The sequence below is a fragment of the Zootoca vivipara genome, chromosome 12 (genome assembly GCF_963506605.1).
Source record: "Zootoca vivipara chromosome 12, rZooViv1.1, whole genome shotgun sequence".
Taxonomy (NCBI): domain Eukaryota; kingdom Metazoa; phylum Chordata; class Lepidosauria; order Squamata; family Lacertidae; genus Zootoca; species Zootoca vivipara.
This window is the reverse complement of record NC_083287.1, coordinates 3,665,258-3,683,978: the sequence shown is the minus strand read 5'-3', so window position 1 is coordinate 3,683,978 and position 18,721 is coordinate 3,665,258. Positions and strand designations below refer to the sequence as shown.

At 43.2% G+C, this 18,721-nt stretch overlaps 1 protein-coding gene across 1 annotated transcript; it reads left to right on the top strand.

Annotated features, from left to right (window-relative positions):
* Positions 1-1,156: 1,156 nt before the first annotated feature.
* STK17A (serine/threonine kinase 17a) lies at positions 1,157-16,961 on the top strand. The gene is made up of 7 exons (XM_035101386.2): positions 1,157-1,456; positions 10,470-10,682; positions 13,139-13,283; positions 13,653-13,779; positions 14,117-14,165; positions 14,254-14,430; positions 16,637-16,961. Exons 1-7 carry the CDS (start codon positions 1,299-1,301, stop codon positions 16,959-16,961), a joined length of 1,194 nt encoding a protein of 397 aa, XP_034957277.1. The 5' UTR covers positions 1,157-1,298.
* Positions 16,962-18,721: the final 1,760 nt, after the last annotated feature.

The window sequence follows — 18,721 nt, the reverse complement described above, 5'->3', positions numbered from 1 at the left end:
TCAAGCTGAGGAGCAGGAAGAAGCAAGCTGGAGGCCTTGCCATAGCCAAGCCTGACCTCAAGACTGTCCACAAAGTCCATCAACACATGCAGCACCCATGACACAGATTAGCAGCCACCCATGGGTCCAAGGAACTCAGATCAGCATATACAGCATCATTGTTGGTTGGGGACTTGTCTACAGTTTTTTCTGGCCCTAATTGAAAATAGCACTAACACCAGTTCTTCATGAATAGAAGTCTTGTGGGGGCTGCTTTTTTGTTTTGTCTTTCAGGTTGCAATTATTTGCAGTTGGAGACAAGATAATAGAGACATAGCATAACAATTTTTTTGTCAAGTCAATGGAGCAAGCTCCTTTTCTGGGTTCCAGCCAGGGTTCCGCTAAATGCCAATCATGCTCTGCACACCTTTATTAAATTTCCTCTCCTCTTTTTTGATGTAGTGTCACCCTAACAGGAGGGCCTTCTTGGTGGTGGCTGCTCCCAGGCAACTTTGGAACTCCTTGCCTTGAGAAGCCAGGCTGGCTCCCTCCTTGCTTTCATTCCTCTGGCAGGTAAAGACTTCCTTGTTCCAACAGCCCATTGGGAACTGACTGCTTTTAATGAGGGGGCTGGTGACATTCTGCTTTTATGGATACTGTAATTATCTGTGTTTTTAATAGATCTATTTATCCACTTATATATAGTGTGTGGGGTGGGTGTTTTAGTTCTATTAATGTTTAATTGTCTTTTTTATGTTTTCCTAAGTTCATATTCCCCCCCCCCCTGTATGTATCTTGAGACTCTGTCAGGGGATAAGGCGGGAAATACTGTAAATGGATTAATAGGAGGAGGTGGCTATATCCTCCCCCGCGTGTCCGTTGAGGCTCGCGCACGCGCCAAGCCAAGCCTGCAGGTGGCGCTGCCCAACCGCCGAGCCAGGAACCCTTCCTCGCGTTGGGTTTTTCTATGGGTTCGTTGGTTTGCTTCTGGGCCTTTCGACCTTTACCCTCAGATAAGGCGCGGTTGGCTGGGCCTGCGGGGCGGGGCGGGGTTTGGTATGGAGGGCGTGGCTTCCTCCCGCCACTCTTCAGCCGTCGGTCCAAGGGCGCTTGCGACGGCGGTGGAGACTCCTCCCCTCCGTCCTTCCACCGCGCAGTCGCAGTCCGTCTCCTCGCCGCTGCTTCGAGTTACCTCAGGCGAGAGCGAGCGGCAGAAGCCGGGCAGCGCTGGCTGCCTTCGCATCCCTCAGAGGGTGGACGCCGCTTGCCCGCCTGCCTGCCTGCCGCCTTCCCTCTTCGGACGTCTTCTCTCTCTCGCCATGAGTCCCGAGGAGAAGCTGCCGCCGCGCCGCTCCCGGGGCAGCCGGGCGCCCCATCAGCCGCGGCGCGGGGGCCTCTTGACGGAGATCCGGACGCGCATCTTCACCGAGCCCTTCCAGGAGCGATACTGCCTCAGCCCCGGCCGCGAGCTCGGCAGGTGAGCGTCCTCGGAGCTCGGTGGGGCGGGGAGCCGCTGCCAGTCCGTGTCGGCAGCGCCGTGCTGAGCCGCACGTGTTTTCTTGCGAGCCAAGCATCTCTGAGCCCACTGTAGGAGAAGCGGGGAGGCGGCAGGGCGGTGGGGTGTCGCTCGGCCTTCGGTGCGGAGGAGCAGCAGCAGGAGGAGGTCCCGCGTCGCAGCGCCCTTCCTTGGCAGCTGGGAGAGGCAGTGGGGCGCAGTGGTTAGCGCGCCGGAGTAGGGCCGGGGAGGGAAGTGGCACGACCGCGGGCGCCCTCTTATTCCGCGTTTGCAAGAGCTTAGTCGTTGAGTGCGGCGGCGCCTCCACTTCGGAACTCGCTGCCTGTGGAGACGGAGCAGGCGCCTTCACTGCGCTCCTTTCGGCGGCGGCTGAAAACGCCCCTGCTTAGAAAGCGGAGATAGTTTCAACCTGCATTATTATTTTAACTTTAGCATGTTTTTTAAAATTCGTATTTTAAAGTCCCCCCCCCCCGGACCTCTCGTTTTACCTTTTTGTAAACCGTTTTGAGACTCTTCCAATCGAGCGGCCTATAAGTTTCATGAGATAAACAATTCCCCTTCCCTTTGCCATAAAGCTGTGAGGGGGGGGGGTGTCACTGCCTTTCATCCCTTACCTACCTTACAGGGTTGTGGGAATTAATTGAGGGGAGTGCCTTGCAATGCAAGATCTGGTGGCTCTCCTGCTCCTCTCCTCCAAATCCCTTGGGTGAGTGATTTCAAGGTGTAAAATAAAGACTTTAAAGTGTTTTTCATTGTGGGGATGGTGGTAGAGAACTGTCCCCACAAATTCCCTTTCGGCTTGTGTCTCTCCCTCGCCTCTTCCCCCACCCATTTGTAACTTGCCAAAATAAATTTGGTCCTATATCATAGCTGCCAAGACTCCCGTTTTTCGTGGGAAACCCCCGTATTTTGTTACCATTTCCCACTGTTATTCGGAATTGATTATATCCCGTAAATACTCCGTAAAGCTCCTGCCGGTGGCATGTCCCGGCTCCCGGCTGTCTGTGCATGCGCAGAAGCGACTTCTGGTGCCGTGCCAGGGTATGTCCTATATGTGTGGAATCAGGTAGCTTGGCTTTGTTACACACCCCTCTGCCCTACAGAACCAGGTTTTCACCCTTTTGGGGCACTGTTTCCAAGTTTAATGATGCACATAGGAGTTGTTGGCAGTCTACTTCTACTAGCAAAACTATGCGTTTTGTGCACTATTGGAAGTGTTTTTATTTTATTTTGTAGGCATCAGAGATGTGAGTTTGAACCCTTTTCGCAGGGGTGCCCAAACTTTTTTCAAAGAGGGCCAGATTTGATGAAGTGAACATGCATGAGGGAGGGCCGACCAAGGTTGTTGAGCTTTTCTGGGGATTTCCCCCAAAAGTTGTTCAGCTATTTTTACAATTGAACCTGTTGAGCTTTTTTAAGGATTTGTCCCTGGTTGATGTATCTTAACCTTGAAAAATTCAAGGTAACTGATGAGTGAAGCTTTTATATTTCACCCTTGTTTAAAGTACAGTGGAACCTCGGTTTATGAACACCTCGGTTTATGAATTTTCGGTTTATGAACGCCACGGACCCATCTGGAACGGATTAATTCACTTTCCATTACTTTTAATGGGAAAGTTCGCTTCAGTTTATGAACGCTTCAGTTTATGAACAGACTTCCGGAACCAATTACACCCATGTTTCAGTTTATGAACGCTTCAGTGTAAGTACTTCACGGACCCGTCTGGAACGGATTAATCCACTTTCCATTACTTTCAATGGGAAAGTTCGCTTCAGTTTATGAACAGACGTCCGGAACCAATTGTGTTCATAAACCGAGGTACCACTGTATGCGAGTTAAGTTTTTCCAGTATGAAGGTATACATAGTTCATACTACGGGCACAGTACTGATCTTGTAGTCTTTGGCGTGTGTTTTTAAAATCTAAAAATGCATGTTTGTTGTACTGTATATGCAATTTCCTTGTAGAAATACAGTGGTACCTCGGTTTACAAACACAATTGGTTCCGGAAGTCTGTACTTAACCTGAAGTGAACTTTCCCATTGAAAGTAATGGAAAGTGGATTAATCTGTTCCAGACGGGTCAGTGGAGTACTCAACCTGAAGCGTACTTTACCCAAGGTATGAGTGTAATTGGTTCCTGAAGTCCGTACTTAACCTGAAGTGAACTTTCCCATTGAAAGTAATGGAAAGTGGATTAATCCGTTCCAGACAGGTCCGCGGAGTACTTCAACTGAAAGTACTAAAACAAAGGTGTACTTAAACCGAGGTATGACTGTACTTGTCATTTTTTAGTAGAGATTCATCCATGTTCAAAGTGAATATCATATAAATTTACCAAAACCTGAAAATAAACACATTTCAAAAGAAATAAAGGAAATTAAAGAATAACAGTCAAACCTCGGTTGTAAAATGTAAACATTCTGGAAGCCTTTTTGGCTTCCAAAATGTTCGATAGCCGAGGCGCAGCTTCCAATTGGTTGCAGGAGCTTCCTGCACGCAAGCGGAAGCTGTGTCGGACATTCGGCTTCTGAAAAACATTTGAAAACTGTTTAAACTTCTATTAAAATGTTTCTAATGCTTAACTTTGATTGTATCATAACAATGGCCTACAGAGTTAAAGCTTCCAGTCCCACTTGTGTGGTTCTCTCTGCCCCCCCCCCCCGCCCCAGAATACAAGGGTACCTTGGTTCTTGAACGGCTTAGTTGCCGAACGTCCAGCGTGCCTTCCGATTGGCTGCAGGAGCTTCCTGCACTCAAGCAGAAGCCATTCCTTGGTTTGCGAATGGTTTTGGGGGTCGAACAGACTCCTGGAATGGATTAAGTTCGAGAACAAAGGTACCACTGTATCTGAGATTAAGAATCTCATCCTCTACTGACTGAGCTATCCCAGATCTGTTGGTTAGCTGATCCTGCCATCTACTCCATTGACTTCCTTGCAAGTTAAGCAATAAAATAAAATAAAAATCCTTAGATTGATGATGGTGATAATTTATTATTTATACCCCACCCGTCCAGCTAGGTTTCCCCAGCCACTCTCGGCAGCTCCTAGCAGATTAAAAACAGAATAAAAGATCAAATGCAGCCATTCTTTCATTTACAAATCAAGCACACATTTTTGTATACAAGTGTGGGCCTAGCTATACTGTATAAAAATGTAACATGAGTATCTGCTCTGAGGCTCAAAATGAGTTGTGCATCTTATTGGAACATAATATGATCATCAAGGATGTAGACGTCCTGTCTTTACCAAAATCTTCAGGTTGCAACAAAATACAAAACAAAAAAGTTCAGTCAGTTAAAAGTAGATGCAGGCTGCACCAATTTTTTGTGTGTTTCATTGACAAATAGCAGACTGTGGCTAAACGTTAGGTAGGAGATTAGAGAAAACTTTGGGCATTAAGTGCATCTCCATAAGGCTTAAATTGGGAATAATAATAAGAATAATATCTGTGACTGTATTTTTGCTGTTCTGAGTTTTCTTCCATTTAAACAGAATTCATATGTGGAGCTCTTTAATTTCATATATGAAAATATCCATGGAAATTATTTGTGTTGAATTACTGCAGGATGTGATTCCCTAATCCATAGTGCAGTGATAGTCCTTAACAAGTGTACTACACAGCAAGAGTCTGCATATTAGTGCTTTGCATAGTGAAATATTTGTGTTTTTATTTAAATTACTTATAACCTGCTCTTCATAGTTCATATACGGTAATCCCAGAGTGTGCAGTGTTAAAATACAGTGAAACAATATGTCATTTAAATACAACTTAAAGTGAAAGCTGCCAGTATACTAATAACCTACACTTATTTATTTAAAATGTATTTGGTCTTAGTGTGCAAAACAAACCTGTATTGCGGATCATGACATTATACCCGGGTATTTTTGCATAGAAGCACTGTTAGAAATTTATGAAAACATGTAGATGGAAAACAAAGAAATAATTTCTGTGACTTCGTGCGGTAGCTGTGTCCCTGCTTAGTGGTCATCAAGTCTTTTATTGGCAATTGTCCACAATGAAGAGATCAGAAATAAACACAGTCTCTTAACCTTAAGTAGCTTTAAAGTGTACAGTATTTTTCCATGAAATTCTGTTTCCATGAAATGATATTGTTAACAGTTCTGAGGTTTGCATTCTATTTTGCCAGCAGGATAACAGTATCAAACCAAAAAAAATGTGATAGATTTTTATATAATTAATTGATTGCGAAATCACTTTGGACAGTAATGGGGAAGGAAAGATCAAGGGCAGCCTTCCACAGTCTGGAGGGGCCATAACTCAGTGATTGACCATCTGCTTTGCATGCAAAAGGACCTAGGTTCAATCCCTGGCATGTCCCTGATTGGTCTGGAAAAGACTCCTTGTCAACAACCTGGATAGCTGCTGACAGTTAGTGTTGACAATACCAAGCTATATGAACCAACAGTCTGACTCAGCAGAGGTTCTGTGTACTTTGCCACACATAAGGATATGTGTGTGCTTTGGTTTGTGAAGATTAGTAAAGCATAACAACACCTATTATAAATGAAATTTCACTTGAGGTTAATAAAAGATTGCATCCTTGCCATTTGGTGGAGAGTAGCATGCTCGTACATATGAGCCTTGGGCATAGCCAGGGGGCGCAGGGGGCAGCTGCCCCCCCTTAAATCAAGTAAATATGGTAAATAAAAACACTTAACTGATTTTGCTACAGATAACTCGGTTCTGTCTCCACCCCCAACATAAAGCCTGCCCTTCCCTAAAATAAATAATCCTGGGTATGCCCATGATTATGAGCTAAATTGGGCTGACCTGTAGAAGATACTTCCTATGTTCCTAACCTGGTACCTTCCAGATGTGGGAGTAGCCCAAAACATCTGGAGGGCACCAGACTGGGGAGACCTGATCCCTAGAACTGGATTTGCTAGAGAACACCAGGCCTACTGTATATTCCTGCGTATAAGACTACTTTTTAACCCAGGAAAATCTTCTCAAAAGTCGGGGGTTGTCTTATACGCCGGGTCGTATTTCTTATACGGTGAGTATATCCCCAACTCTATATTTTAACTGGAAAAGTTGGGGGTCGTCCTGTATGCCCAGTCGTCTTATACACCGGAATATACGTAGGTTTGGATGGCTTTAATTTCTTAAAGTATATACAAAACTAAATGCCACTGTCTATAGTGTTCAAACCATTTCTGAAAGTGACTGAAGAAGTAGTTTGTGTTAGATTGGGTATCCTTCTGACCCATCCTAATACTCATGGTAAGTAAATCCATAGCTTTCCCTTCCCCATTCCTTCCCTAGAAGATGGACAAGGTATGGCTATCATCACTCATTTTCTGGGTAGCATTTAATGCATTGGTTGACTATGTGGGAAATATTGAGGGTTATTGTGTATTTTCATGTTTGCTTACCTTCCCAAAATCTGCTTTTTCCTCAACCCATGTTATTTCCTTGTATAAATTCCTGTACTTATTCAAGGGAAATAGTAGAAAAGCCAGGTTTTGGTACTGTACAGACATATATGTAGATTCTCCCAGAGTGATCACAAATAGGCAAACCTATAATTCAACCCAAAATACCATTACTTGGAGTCTCATTGCCTTCAGATAGTAAGATAATTGTTTTAGTTTTCTAAATCTGTCGTAAATTCCATTTGCATCTGCTTAAATCTACCATATGTTGGTAGTGGCTGGCATCCTGGGTGGCACTGTGGGTTAAACCACTGGCTTGCCGATCAGAAGGTTGACGGTTCAAATGCCCGTGACAGGGTGAGCTCCTGTTGCTTGGTCCCTGCTCCTGCCAACCTAGCAGTTCGAAAGCACATCAAAGTGCAAGTAGATAAATAGGTACCGCTCGGGTGGGAAGGTAAATGGCATTTCCGTGCGCTGCTCTGATTCGCCAGAAGTAGCTTAGTCATGCTGGCCACATGACCTGGAATCTGTACGCCAGCTCCCTCGGCCAATAATGTGAGATGAGCGCCGCAACCCCAGAGTTGGTCATGATTGGACCTAATGCCCCTGGCCATTAGGGTTAGGGTTACCCTTTTACCTTAGGGATAGCAGCCTCTTTCCCTAATTTACAATCTATATAAATAAAAATGTAAATGTCCGTTTGTACGTAACCAAAAATCTCCAAAAGTGCTTGACCGATTGCGGTGAAATTTCGATACAATGTTGCATGCAAATATGCGAGTGTTTGCATATACTCAGATTATATAGATGTCACACCTGTGACAGGTAAAAACATGCGTTTTTGGGAAAAGAGCACCATCTGTTGGACATCCAAGCAACAGACCATAGTATATTCTTTACTCCCAGGATGCCGCAGGGAACACGGTGGCGTCCTTCCGACGCGAGCGCTCAGAGGGTACTGGGAGTGGGTGGCCGGTGGCTACTTCTGGGAGAGCGGGGGTGGGATCCTGTCTCTGCGCCGCCGACACCTCAGCTCTCCCTGCCACCCTCGACATGTCCGCCTTCCCTCAGGAGCTGCAGCTGGGCCGCCTACCCCTTGACCACCAGAATCGGCCGGGGGAACCAGGCAGACCCTCCCCAACATGTCCATACGGTATGCGAGGGGTCGGGGGGGTCGGGTGGAGGGTGACGTCACGCGCCGGGGCAACAGAGGGACGGGTGTCGTTGCATCATTCATCTGTCCTGGGAAACGGGGCCCCTAACGGAGCCACAGCAACACGTGGCCGGGTACAGCTGGTGTAATATAAAAGAGCAGTAGTTGAGTTGCTAGAACATAGAGATGACACATGCAAATAGAAAAAAGTAGTATTGCAGCTTAAAATGATGTGCACTGCACACTTGCCATTTTACTTTCTGTGTCCCAAAAGGGATCAAATATCATTATACCTGAATTTTTGTTCGGCAGCCTTTGAGCCAACTTAGGAAGTTCCTATATCTCCTAGTGAATCTTGTAACATTTTACCCTGTAACATTTTGTGGAACTTGCATTGTAGACAGAACTGAGTTAGGTGGGTCGGTAGTCTGACTTGATATAAGATAGCTTCATATGCTCATTATTTACAAATTACATTAAGCCTGCAACTTAAACACATGTAAATTGTGTGTATTGCTTCATGCAATTGGCATAGCACTTTTTTTAACAGGCAGAAAGGGCATGGGGTTCCAGGTAAAATGACTTTGGCAATCCCACCCATCATTGCGATTTTGGCTTTAGGTGTGATCCTTGGGTTGTAACCCACATAAGTTGCAGGCTTACTGTATGGCTAAATTGCATGCAACTTACAATAAGCTTCATAGAGTATCAAAAAGTTGTAAGACTTAAAATACACTGTAGTATGATAACTTTAATAAATGTTACTTATTGACTATATGTTCAATATTTTTATATTAAAATGCAAAAATGTGGATTTTGTTTCATAAATATACTGTTTGAGTTAGGAAAGAGAATTAAGTGAATGTATTCTTTGTTATCATTGAACCTAACTAGAGAATTCACTTCTGTCCTACATCTCATTCACCTTATAATTTCAGCCTCTTAAGTCTAGCCTATAGTCTTGCTTCCTAGAGAGTAAGTTCCATTGAATTATTTAAGACTTGCTTTTGAGTAAACATGCTTAGAATTGCCCAGTAAAACAACACAGATTGTAATGAAGCCTTTCATTGAAAAAGGAACTGCTGGCAGTAGGGTATGCCTTTTCAATGCCCCCCCCCCCCACCAATCCAGAATGTATGGGAAGACTGTGAATATCCCTATAGAAATAGTCTAAATTCTGTAAATCAAATGCAATTCCGTTACTTGCAAATCCTCTTTCTCACATTCAAAACAATTAATTTCTTTCCTGAAGTTACCATTAATATGTATAGCACCCACAATAGTGGCATGATATTGTAATTTGCTTTAAGAAACTATTATTTGATGTCACATTCTTAGATGTTCACTAGTGGATCCATGACAACCAGTGAGTGGGTAAACATATGACGTAAAAGAGCTTGACTTGTGATCAGTAGGGCCTTTGTTTCTTTTCTTCAAGCCAGGAGGCATGCCAACTTAAACCATGCCTTTGAGGTTGGTAGTCTCAAGAAATGACATTGAGCTCTCTTTAATTCAACTCTGAGTTCTAGTGAAACCATTCAGATTTTTAGCCAGTGCCATACTGCAGACATCAGATTTAGCTAATGAAACCATTTAACTTTACCCAGAATGTTCTTTCCCAATTAAATTACAAGTTTCATAGCCCATACCCAACCAATAAACCTTCCCTTTCCTGGGGGAAATATATTTGTATTCCTGTAGTGCTCCAACTTCCTGGTTCCCCTTAGTTTGCCTCTTAAAGTAAATTCTCACGCCCTGCACTTAGCGACATTTACTTGAAACTAATTACCATTAATTTTAGTGGAGCTTGTATGTCTGTGTGTGTGTGTGTGTGTGTGTAGGTTTTTTTTTTAAAGCAAGGCAGTTTTGATAAATGATGCTTTTAAAGACTAATAAAACATGAATCTTAAATCTTAAATTTAGTATACATATTAAAAGCATAAGAATTTCTAATGAAAGTTACAAATTTAAATGGAGCAGTACTTGTTCTGCTTATCAGCTCAGGTGGACAAATTTGGTATTTCAGACTACTGAGAGTTAATAGGTTGACATTTTTACTGTTTTTGTGGACTATAAATCTGAGAAGTCTTAATAGTATCCATAAGCAGGGTTTTTTCTCAGTTGGAGTTGTGTTCCAGTACCTAGTTTTCAGACATCATGTGGTTGGTGCCTGGCTTATCTACCTGAGTTTCTAACACTTTGCAGATTCACTTATCTGAAAAGCTGACTTCCTTATTTTTTATGTGTGCTTTGTTGATCAGCAACAGCCATTTTTGTGAACAACATCAGACGAATCAATTCTTTGCTTTGCCTCCAGTTTGCTGATTGGCTGCAGCTATTTTGGGAAGAAACCATGGAGGGGGTGGGAAGAGAGTGGTAAATCCCACATTAAGTGTCCAACTTAACTTTTATTTCTTCTAGGGGAAAATTTGCAGTAGTAAAAAAGTGTGTAAAGAAAGAAACTGAAAAAGAATTTGCAGCAAAATTCATGAGGAAAAGAAGAAAGGGCCAAGATTGCCGGATGGAAATAATTCATGAGATTGCAGTTCTGGAACTGGCACAACGAAATCATTGGGTTATTAACTTGCATGAAGTATATGAAACACCAACAGAAATTATTTTGGTTTTGGAATAGTAAGTATTAATTTCATTATAATCATGTGGTGGGATTTATCATTACGATATTTTATTCAAAAGCAATGCCAACTTTTTGCCCCATTTTTTGAGCTCTTGTTTTTCAAAATGGTGCGTGTGTGGGTCCTCAGTCTGATGAGGCTCCTAACTAGTCTTTGAAGATACCTACCCAAGCAAAGTGTCCTTGGGGTTCTGGAGGTATGAGGTTTACAGCAGTACTATTATCAGATATGTCTTTAAGGATGTGTTATTCTAAGAGAATAATTATAGGCTTCAAAAAGATTCATCACTAACCAGCAGATTCCTGATGTTCCTGGAACATTGACTCATTGAAGCATAACTACAATGAATTGTAGAAAGTTCCTATTTTCATGCTTAGGTACCGTATATGCCGGCGTATAAGGCAACTGGGCGTATAAGACGGCCCCCTAATTTTCAAGTTAAAATATAGAATTTGGGATATACTCTAGCCCTTTTTTGGCAGGGAGGGGAGGCTGTCTTCTCCAGCACTCAAGTCTGCAGCTGGGGAAATGGTGGTTTGTTTGTTGGTTTGTTTAGTTATTGAGAGGGGGAAAGAAGCCATAGAGAGGAGAGAGAGAGAGAGAGAGAGAGAGAGAGAGAGAGAGAGAGAGGCAGAGACATCGAGGCTGGCTGAGCGAGCGAAAGGGGAAAAGAAGCCATAGAGAGGAGAGAGAGAGAGAGGCAGAGACATCGGGGCTCGCACAGCCAGCGAAAGACGCTGAGCAGAGCAGTGAAAGAGAGAGAGAGACGGAGAGATCCCTTCGCTATGCACTGACAGAGAAGAGGCGGCAGCTTGACACCAATGAAATACACAAAACTGTATCTCTATGCTGATGCGGGTCGCGAAGCCATGAGGGAGCCGTTCTCCCTGGCGGGGAGCAGCCCTCTCCTGAGCACTTCTTCGCGTTCATACGGTCGCTGCATACGGCAGGGATGCAGCCGCGGCCGTTTTTTAGCTCCCCCCACCATATGCGGCAGCTGCAGATTCTTGTACCCGGTGTATAAGACGGCCCCCCAACTTTTGAAAAGATTTTCCGTGGGTTCAGAAGCTGTCTTATACGCCGGAATATACGGCATATGACTGAACTAGGAAAGCAATGCTTGTCTCTATGTTTGGTGCAGTTTTTTTAGTACTGTAACATAAGTCCCTGAGAACTTGGAGACTAATATCACAGTGCTCTGCATTGTTTTGTTTGTTCTTTAATTTATATCCTGCCTGTCTTTGAAATGGTGCTCAAGAATATTAACAGCAGTAAAATACATAGCAGAATGCAGAATACACAATAAGATAGTTTACACATGAATAAAAAAATCCAATGTCTTTTTAATCGTTTATTTTTAATAATCGTAATTGCTGGATAAGTAAATGACTGGCTGCGGTATTTGCACACCCCAACTAGGGCTGAGCGATACCTGGTTTTCGACATTGTGATACATCAACTAGCACTCAAAGGTGCAGTCAAGCAGGCGGAGCCTGAGGTGCTTGCCCAGAAACTTCTCAGGCTCTGCCTGCCTGCCTGCGTCTTTGCTGTCTGCAGGCAATTTAAGCAGACGCGATGAATTGCCAGCTCACATTGTCTGAAACCAGTATCACGATATGAATGCCATACCAGTTTCAGACAATTTATCAATATATTGTCCAGCTCCAACCCCAACTGCACACCACAAGAGGAGCAGCACTAGGGCAAGGGAGCCTAATAGCAGTGGTGGGGCCTTAGGTGGGGCCGGCCAGGTGCCTGTGAGCAGCACCATGTTGAGGACACACTGAAGTCTGGTGCTAGTCCTGGTGTGCAATAGAGTGACTTTTCAGTAGATTGCAATAAACTGTCTTGGCCTGGTCCCTAGTAATTTTTTCTGTGCCTTCTTTCCAGTGAAGGCATCTGGGTTCTCTCTTTTTTAATGTTTTGGAACTGGATCAGTAAAAGAGAAGCTAGTCCTGATGCTGTGGAATTATTTTTTTGATTCTGTCAATATTCAGATGACTTTTCTCAAAATCATAGCATTAACTGAGCCCAAGCCATAGCTTAACTTTGGTACCCCAAAGTTAAGCTATGGCTTATCATAGAATCATAATTGGAAGAGACCACAAGGGCCATCCAGTCCAACCTCCTGCTTGGATCAGTTAGTGCTATGATTTTGAGCAGCACAGCAGCAAAAAGAGTAGGGAAGGAGTGAAGCACCCATTATTTTCCATCTTGAGTACCAGTACACTTGCTCTTTCATGCTTAGCCATGGTTTTGCTTAGCAATTCATCTGGACTAGGTCACTGAATGGCTTGGTAGGTTAACAGAATACTTTAAAGCTGTTTGTTTACTAGTTAGACCTATTTAAGGCAAGCATACACATTTCACATACTCTGCGAGCAATAAGGCTATTGGAGTGAATTGCTGGGTATTATTTCTCTTCTTTAGAAATATATATCTGTTTTTCCTCAGTGCTGCTGGAGGAGAAATATTTGACCAGTGTGTAGCTGAAAGAGATGATGCCTTCAAGGAAAAAGATGTTAAGCGTCTCATGAGGCAAATTTTAGAAGGTGTTTCATTTTTGCATCGAAATAATGTAGTTCACCTTGACTTGAAGGTAAGATATGGTTTTGAAGTATGAAGAACCAATTTTGTAGTTCAGAGTGGGGAACCATTTCCAGAACCTGCCCCACCCTATGGACCATTTTAGACAGCTATCACTTTACATTGTGTCAGCTGCTCAAATCTAAAGTTGTACTACTACTTTTGCCAGCAGCACAGGTTGCATTTTTCTAGCAAATCTAAAGTTGGGCACAGACTTAAAAGGCAGCAAACAGCAAAGCCTACTGCATTTCAAAGAGCAGACACAGGCTTACCTATTATCTTGGTGCTGTAGCAAATTTTAAGCAATTAGGACTGCTGTGGATTTCTTAATACTGTAGTTGGATTCTACTAATACTACCTTTATTCATTCATTTATTTTCAGCCCCAGAATATTCTGCTAACCAGTGAATCACCACTGGGAGATGTTAGAATAGTTGACTTTGGCCTCTCCAGAGTAATGAAGAATAGTGAGGAACTAAGAGAAATTATGGGAACACCTGAATATGTGGGTAAGTTCTTAGCAAGAAATTAATGTGATAATGGGCAAGCAGTAATCGGGTAATCCAAATATTTGGGTTAAAGTATCAGTTTCAAATCTGCATGTTCTCTTCAAAGACCTGGTAATTAAGTCGTGACAGTGATACAGAATATCCAAGAAAACACTGTAAGAAACACATACAGAATTCGTGCAAGCTACATTTATTAGTTCTCAAGCTTCTGATACCTTCATTGGTAAAAGCTACAGAAGTAGGTTGATGCTTCTATACTACTGGCATCTATATCTTAAATTGTTCACATTTTTAGTAGAATGCATAGCAACCAGCTCTATTTTCCCCCCTACAATAGCTCCAGAAATTCTGAGTTATGATCCAATCAGCACTGCAACAGACATGTGGTAAGGAGAGCTCTTTATTGAATAGTTGTTTTGTAAACTGCAAGTTTTCCTCTTAAGAAGCTTATGTGTGTGTATTTTTTCATTTTAGGAGCATTGGAGTGCTAGCATATGTTATGCTCACAGGAGTATCACCTTTCTTGGGAAATGATAAACAGGAAACATTCTTAAATATATCTCAGATGAATGTTAATTACTCTGAGGATTTTGACCTTATATCTGAATTTGCTGTGGATTTCATCAAATCTCTTCTGGTTAAAAAGCCTGAGTAAGTTTTTTTGCTTCATTGCCTTAAACCATAGGTAAAGGTAAAGGGACCCCTGACCATTAGGTCCAGTCGTGACCGACTCTGGAGTTGGGGCGCTCATCTCATGTTATTGGCTGAGGGAGCCGGCGTACAGCTTCCAGGTCATGTGGCCAGCATGACTAAGCCGCTTCTGGCGAACCAGAGCAGCACATGGAAACGCCGTTTACCTTCCCGCTGTAGCGGTACCTATTTATCTACTTGCACTTTGACGTGCTTTTGAACTGCTAGGTTGGCAGGAGCTGGGACCGAGGATTCGAACCGCTGACCTTCTGATCGGCAAGCCCTAGGCTCAGTGGTTTAACCCACAGCGCCACCCACACCCGGCCTTAAACCATACAAGGCACAAATAAAATACAGTTCAGATGAAACACTGCTGGTTTATGAAACCATGGTTATAGAACCCGGGTGTGTGCATTAGTCCCATGGGCTACTTCCCTAACGTGCTGGCTTGTGTATGGTGATCTTGGCTTATTTTTAAATCTTGAGTTCTGAAATGGGGAACTCTGGTTTAATGGCAGCTAACTAAAGGATCCTAATATTAATAAAGCATGGTCTATGAAGGTGGCAGTATTAACATTCAAACCAGGCCATTGACGTTGATTGAATTTTTTTGCAGATTACCCACAATAGCATGGACTACCATTTGATACAGCACAGATGTCTATCATTTGACAGTTTCTCCCTTTTTTATGTACAGAGGTACCTCTGGATGCGAACAGGATCCATTTCGGAGCCCTGTTCACATCCAGAGCAGTACGCAACCTGAATCTCCGAATCTGCGCATGCTCACAGCGCGATTTGGCGCTTCTGTGCATGCGTGTGACGTCATTCGGCGGCTCTGCACATGCGCGAATTGCCAAACCTGGAAATAACTCATTCCAGCATTTCCTGGTTCAGCACATTCGTAACCCGTGATGTACACAACCCACATAGAACGTAACTAGAGGTATGGCTGTACTATATGGTCTGAGTTCTTCTTAAAAGTATGCTTCCATAAATTTATAGTGGTATTCTATGAATTTTAAACATTGAAGTAATCAATGTCTGTGAATTAAAGAAGTTTTCCTGCCTTTTAAAATGCCCCCCCCCCACCGAAATAAACTAAATTTAATTACACATTACTCCATAAGTTCTTCTAGTAATGTTGCAGTATTATTTGTACTGTGGGAACTAATGCAGCATAGCAAGTGCAAAACAGCCACTCAGGCTACTGTTACTAAACCTGTTCTATAGGTTGCTGCCTAATTGCAGTTAGAATGTGTTTCAGGAAGTTGTCTCTGATTTTTTCATCAGAAGTGAATTTAGCTATTCTTCAGTAGTTTTGAAGCCTAAACTAGAAAACTTGCTCAAAGGATATAACTGCTATGATATTGGTAAAGTAGCTGAACTCTTTGGAGAGGAATGTTAAAAATATTTAAATTCTTGGAAGATTGTACATTTCTACAGATTCATATACAGTACAGTACTACTTGTGACTTCATGTGAACACTACTGAAAATCCATTTCAGCTTTTAAAACTCACTTGTGGACTGTAGCTTAACATTAGGAAAATCCAAAATCTTTACATTGAAGTAGAAATATTCTGAAATTTGTGAAGGAGCTCTCAAGATCCACTTGCTCTCTAGTGATCTAAAATGTGAGCCACATAAAACAGTTGTCGGATGGAGGCAACAAAATTGTATCTAGGTGCACTTTGTCTACTGTTGCTCACCATGTAGCTTGGTTGCTGCTATGTGGTTTGCCATCACACTTCTGTAAAAGATTTATGTGGAAAACCTGCAACAGTTTGGCCAGTCCAACTGACAAGTTGCTGCACAAATATCCTTCTCTGCCCGATAGATGCAATTTTGAGCAGCCAGATGCCTAACTATTTTGTATGAGGTGGACCTGAGCCTGCCCTCTGTACAAAACATACTATAAATAAGTAATTAATGCAACATCTTTTTCATTGCATGGGGACTATTATGAAAAAGATTAAACATGGCTTTAACAAGATGGAACTGCCAAATTTGCATCTGAATGCATGTTAAGCACAGATCAGTTTAATGATGACTCTCTAGTGAGAGGAAACTGTTGACATAATGGACAATGTGTTCTGAACTGGATTTTTAGCATTTTATCCTTTTGGCCAGTCTTTTTGAGCAAGTGTTCCCTCTTTTCTTTCTAGGGAACGGGCAACAGCAGATGAATGTTTGGTACATTCTTGGCTAGCACAAATGGATGTTCCTGATACTATATACTGGATAAAGAACACAGAGGAAGCAAACACTGTTGTTGTAAATGAAGAAGCTTTTATTTCTGAAAATTATACAGATGGAGAAAAAACAGAAGAGTCATTAGTGTCAGAAGAGCTGATTGTTGTAGCTTCATATACACTGGGCCAATGTAGGCAATCGGAAAAAGATAAAATTGTTGAACAGAAGACCATTTCCAAGCGCTTTAAATTTGAAGAACCATTGCTGCAAGAAATACCTGGAGAATTTATTTACTGAATTGCAACTTGTTTCTGCTCTTTTGAGACTTTGAAACATTAATTTGGGAGACCAATTTATGTATTGCCAAATGTACATTTATATGCAAATACATTTCTTGATAAAGTAGGATTCAAAAGCCAATAAGAAAACTGTGCCAACATCTTAATTTTTTGTGGAAGTGGTATGTGTACGCTTACCTTAGTTGGTCAGGCAGCATTACAGGATGACACCCACCACCCCACCATGATCTGGCAGCGGACTATGTCTCAAGGAGTTTTCTCCAGCTGGCACGATGACAATTGAGTTGTCGTATTGGCAGGGGACGCAGATCACAGCCTTCCCAAAATTGGCCAGTCATGGCAGGCTGCTTGGCTAGCCCTGGTCCACCTCTGGTGGGCCAGTTTTCCACCTCCTTGGTATGGCACCAAAAAGAATTTGGATATGCAGACCCAGAGTTGGGCACATGTGCTTGCTTTTTCATCTTCCTGGGGCTGCAGACTTGGCTTAACACCCAGTGTCCAGATTACGTGGCTGGGCCACAGGAGTATGTGTTGGGAACAACTTACGCCTTTCCTGCCCTCTAGAATCAAAGCCTGTTGTCTAGATCTGTTAGTCATCCAGCTGGGCAAAAATTACCTGGGCCCATGGAAAGGTGCATAGACCTGATTTTGGCCATTGTGGATAACCTCAAGGCTCTAAATGAACTATACCCTAAAATGGTCATATGCTGGTCTGAGTTGCTAGAGAGGAGTCAATGGTGGCATATTCCGGAACTCGCTAGGATTACCAAGGCAAGGAAGGTGGTGAACTGTGCAGTGGTGCGCAGAATTGAGGCAACTGGCAGAAGTGTGATTTGGCGCCAGACATCACTTGACAAGGATGCGCTTTTCAGGCACAATGGTGTGCACCTACCAGTCATGGGTAGTGATGTTTGGCCATAAAAATATCATTGAGGGCCTTAGGTCCTGGTTGCAGATGTTGGGGGTTTTGCAGCCAGCCACGTTTGGCTTGGGTGGTGGTTTAGGCTTTGGGTAAGCCTTAGTCTTTGGTGAAGAGGGGGGTGTAGCCTCTGCCTGCTTCTCCAGTATTCAGGAGTCTCCCCTTAAAGGGATCTGGTAGAAATCACATCTCTCCAGAAGCCCAGGCTGGGGCTAGGGCCATAGCACTCCTCGAGGCAGCAGCCCTGCAGGGGATTCCTGCTTGCTGTGTGTCATAGAACCTCTTTGCCTAGGGTTGACCCCTAAAAGGTATACCTCAGCAGGCATGCTGGTAGTTCAGTGGTTATACCCCACGCATATGCTAAACCTCTACATATGTAACCAGTAAAGTTGTGGCCTAATTTCACCCTAAGCAATGTTGTCCTGTTTAATCGGGTGATGGGTTGGGGTGGGGTTGCCCGTGCCATGCAAATTAAATGCCCTTACAGAAAAGAGCAGAAAGCAATAGTTCTCCCCCCCCCTTCCATTGGTATGTGTAAAGCTTTTGTACTATATCCTCTGTTTTAACTATTCATAATGGTTGGGGTTGCTGTCCCAGTGCAAGTGACCATTGATAAGTATCCCATTTGTTTGGACAAGCTGATAAACATTGATTTTCACCAAGTGCAGCAAAGTACCAAAATATAGTTATGCCCAAATTCTAAGTTGCTATTAGACGTAGCTATAGAGTAATCCAAAGTCCTGAACCACTGTGCTGGGCAGGATTTGGATATGGCAGAAATGTCCCTCTGCTGGGCTTTGCTGAGCCCACTGAAATGGTGGGTGGTACAACTCCAGGCT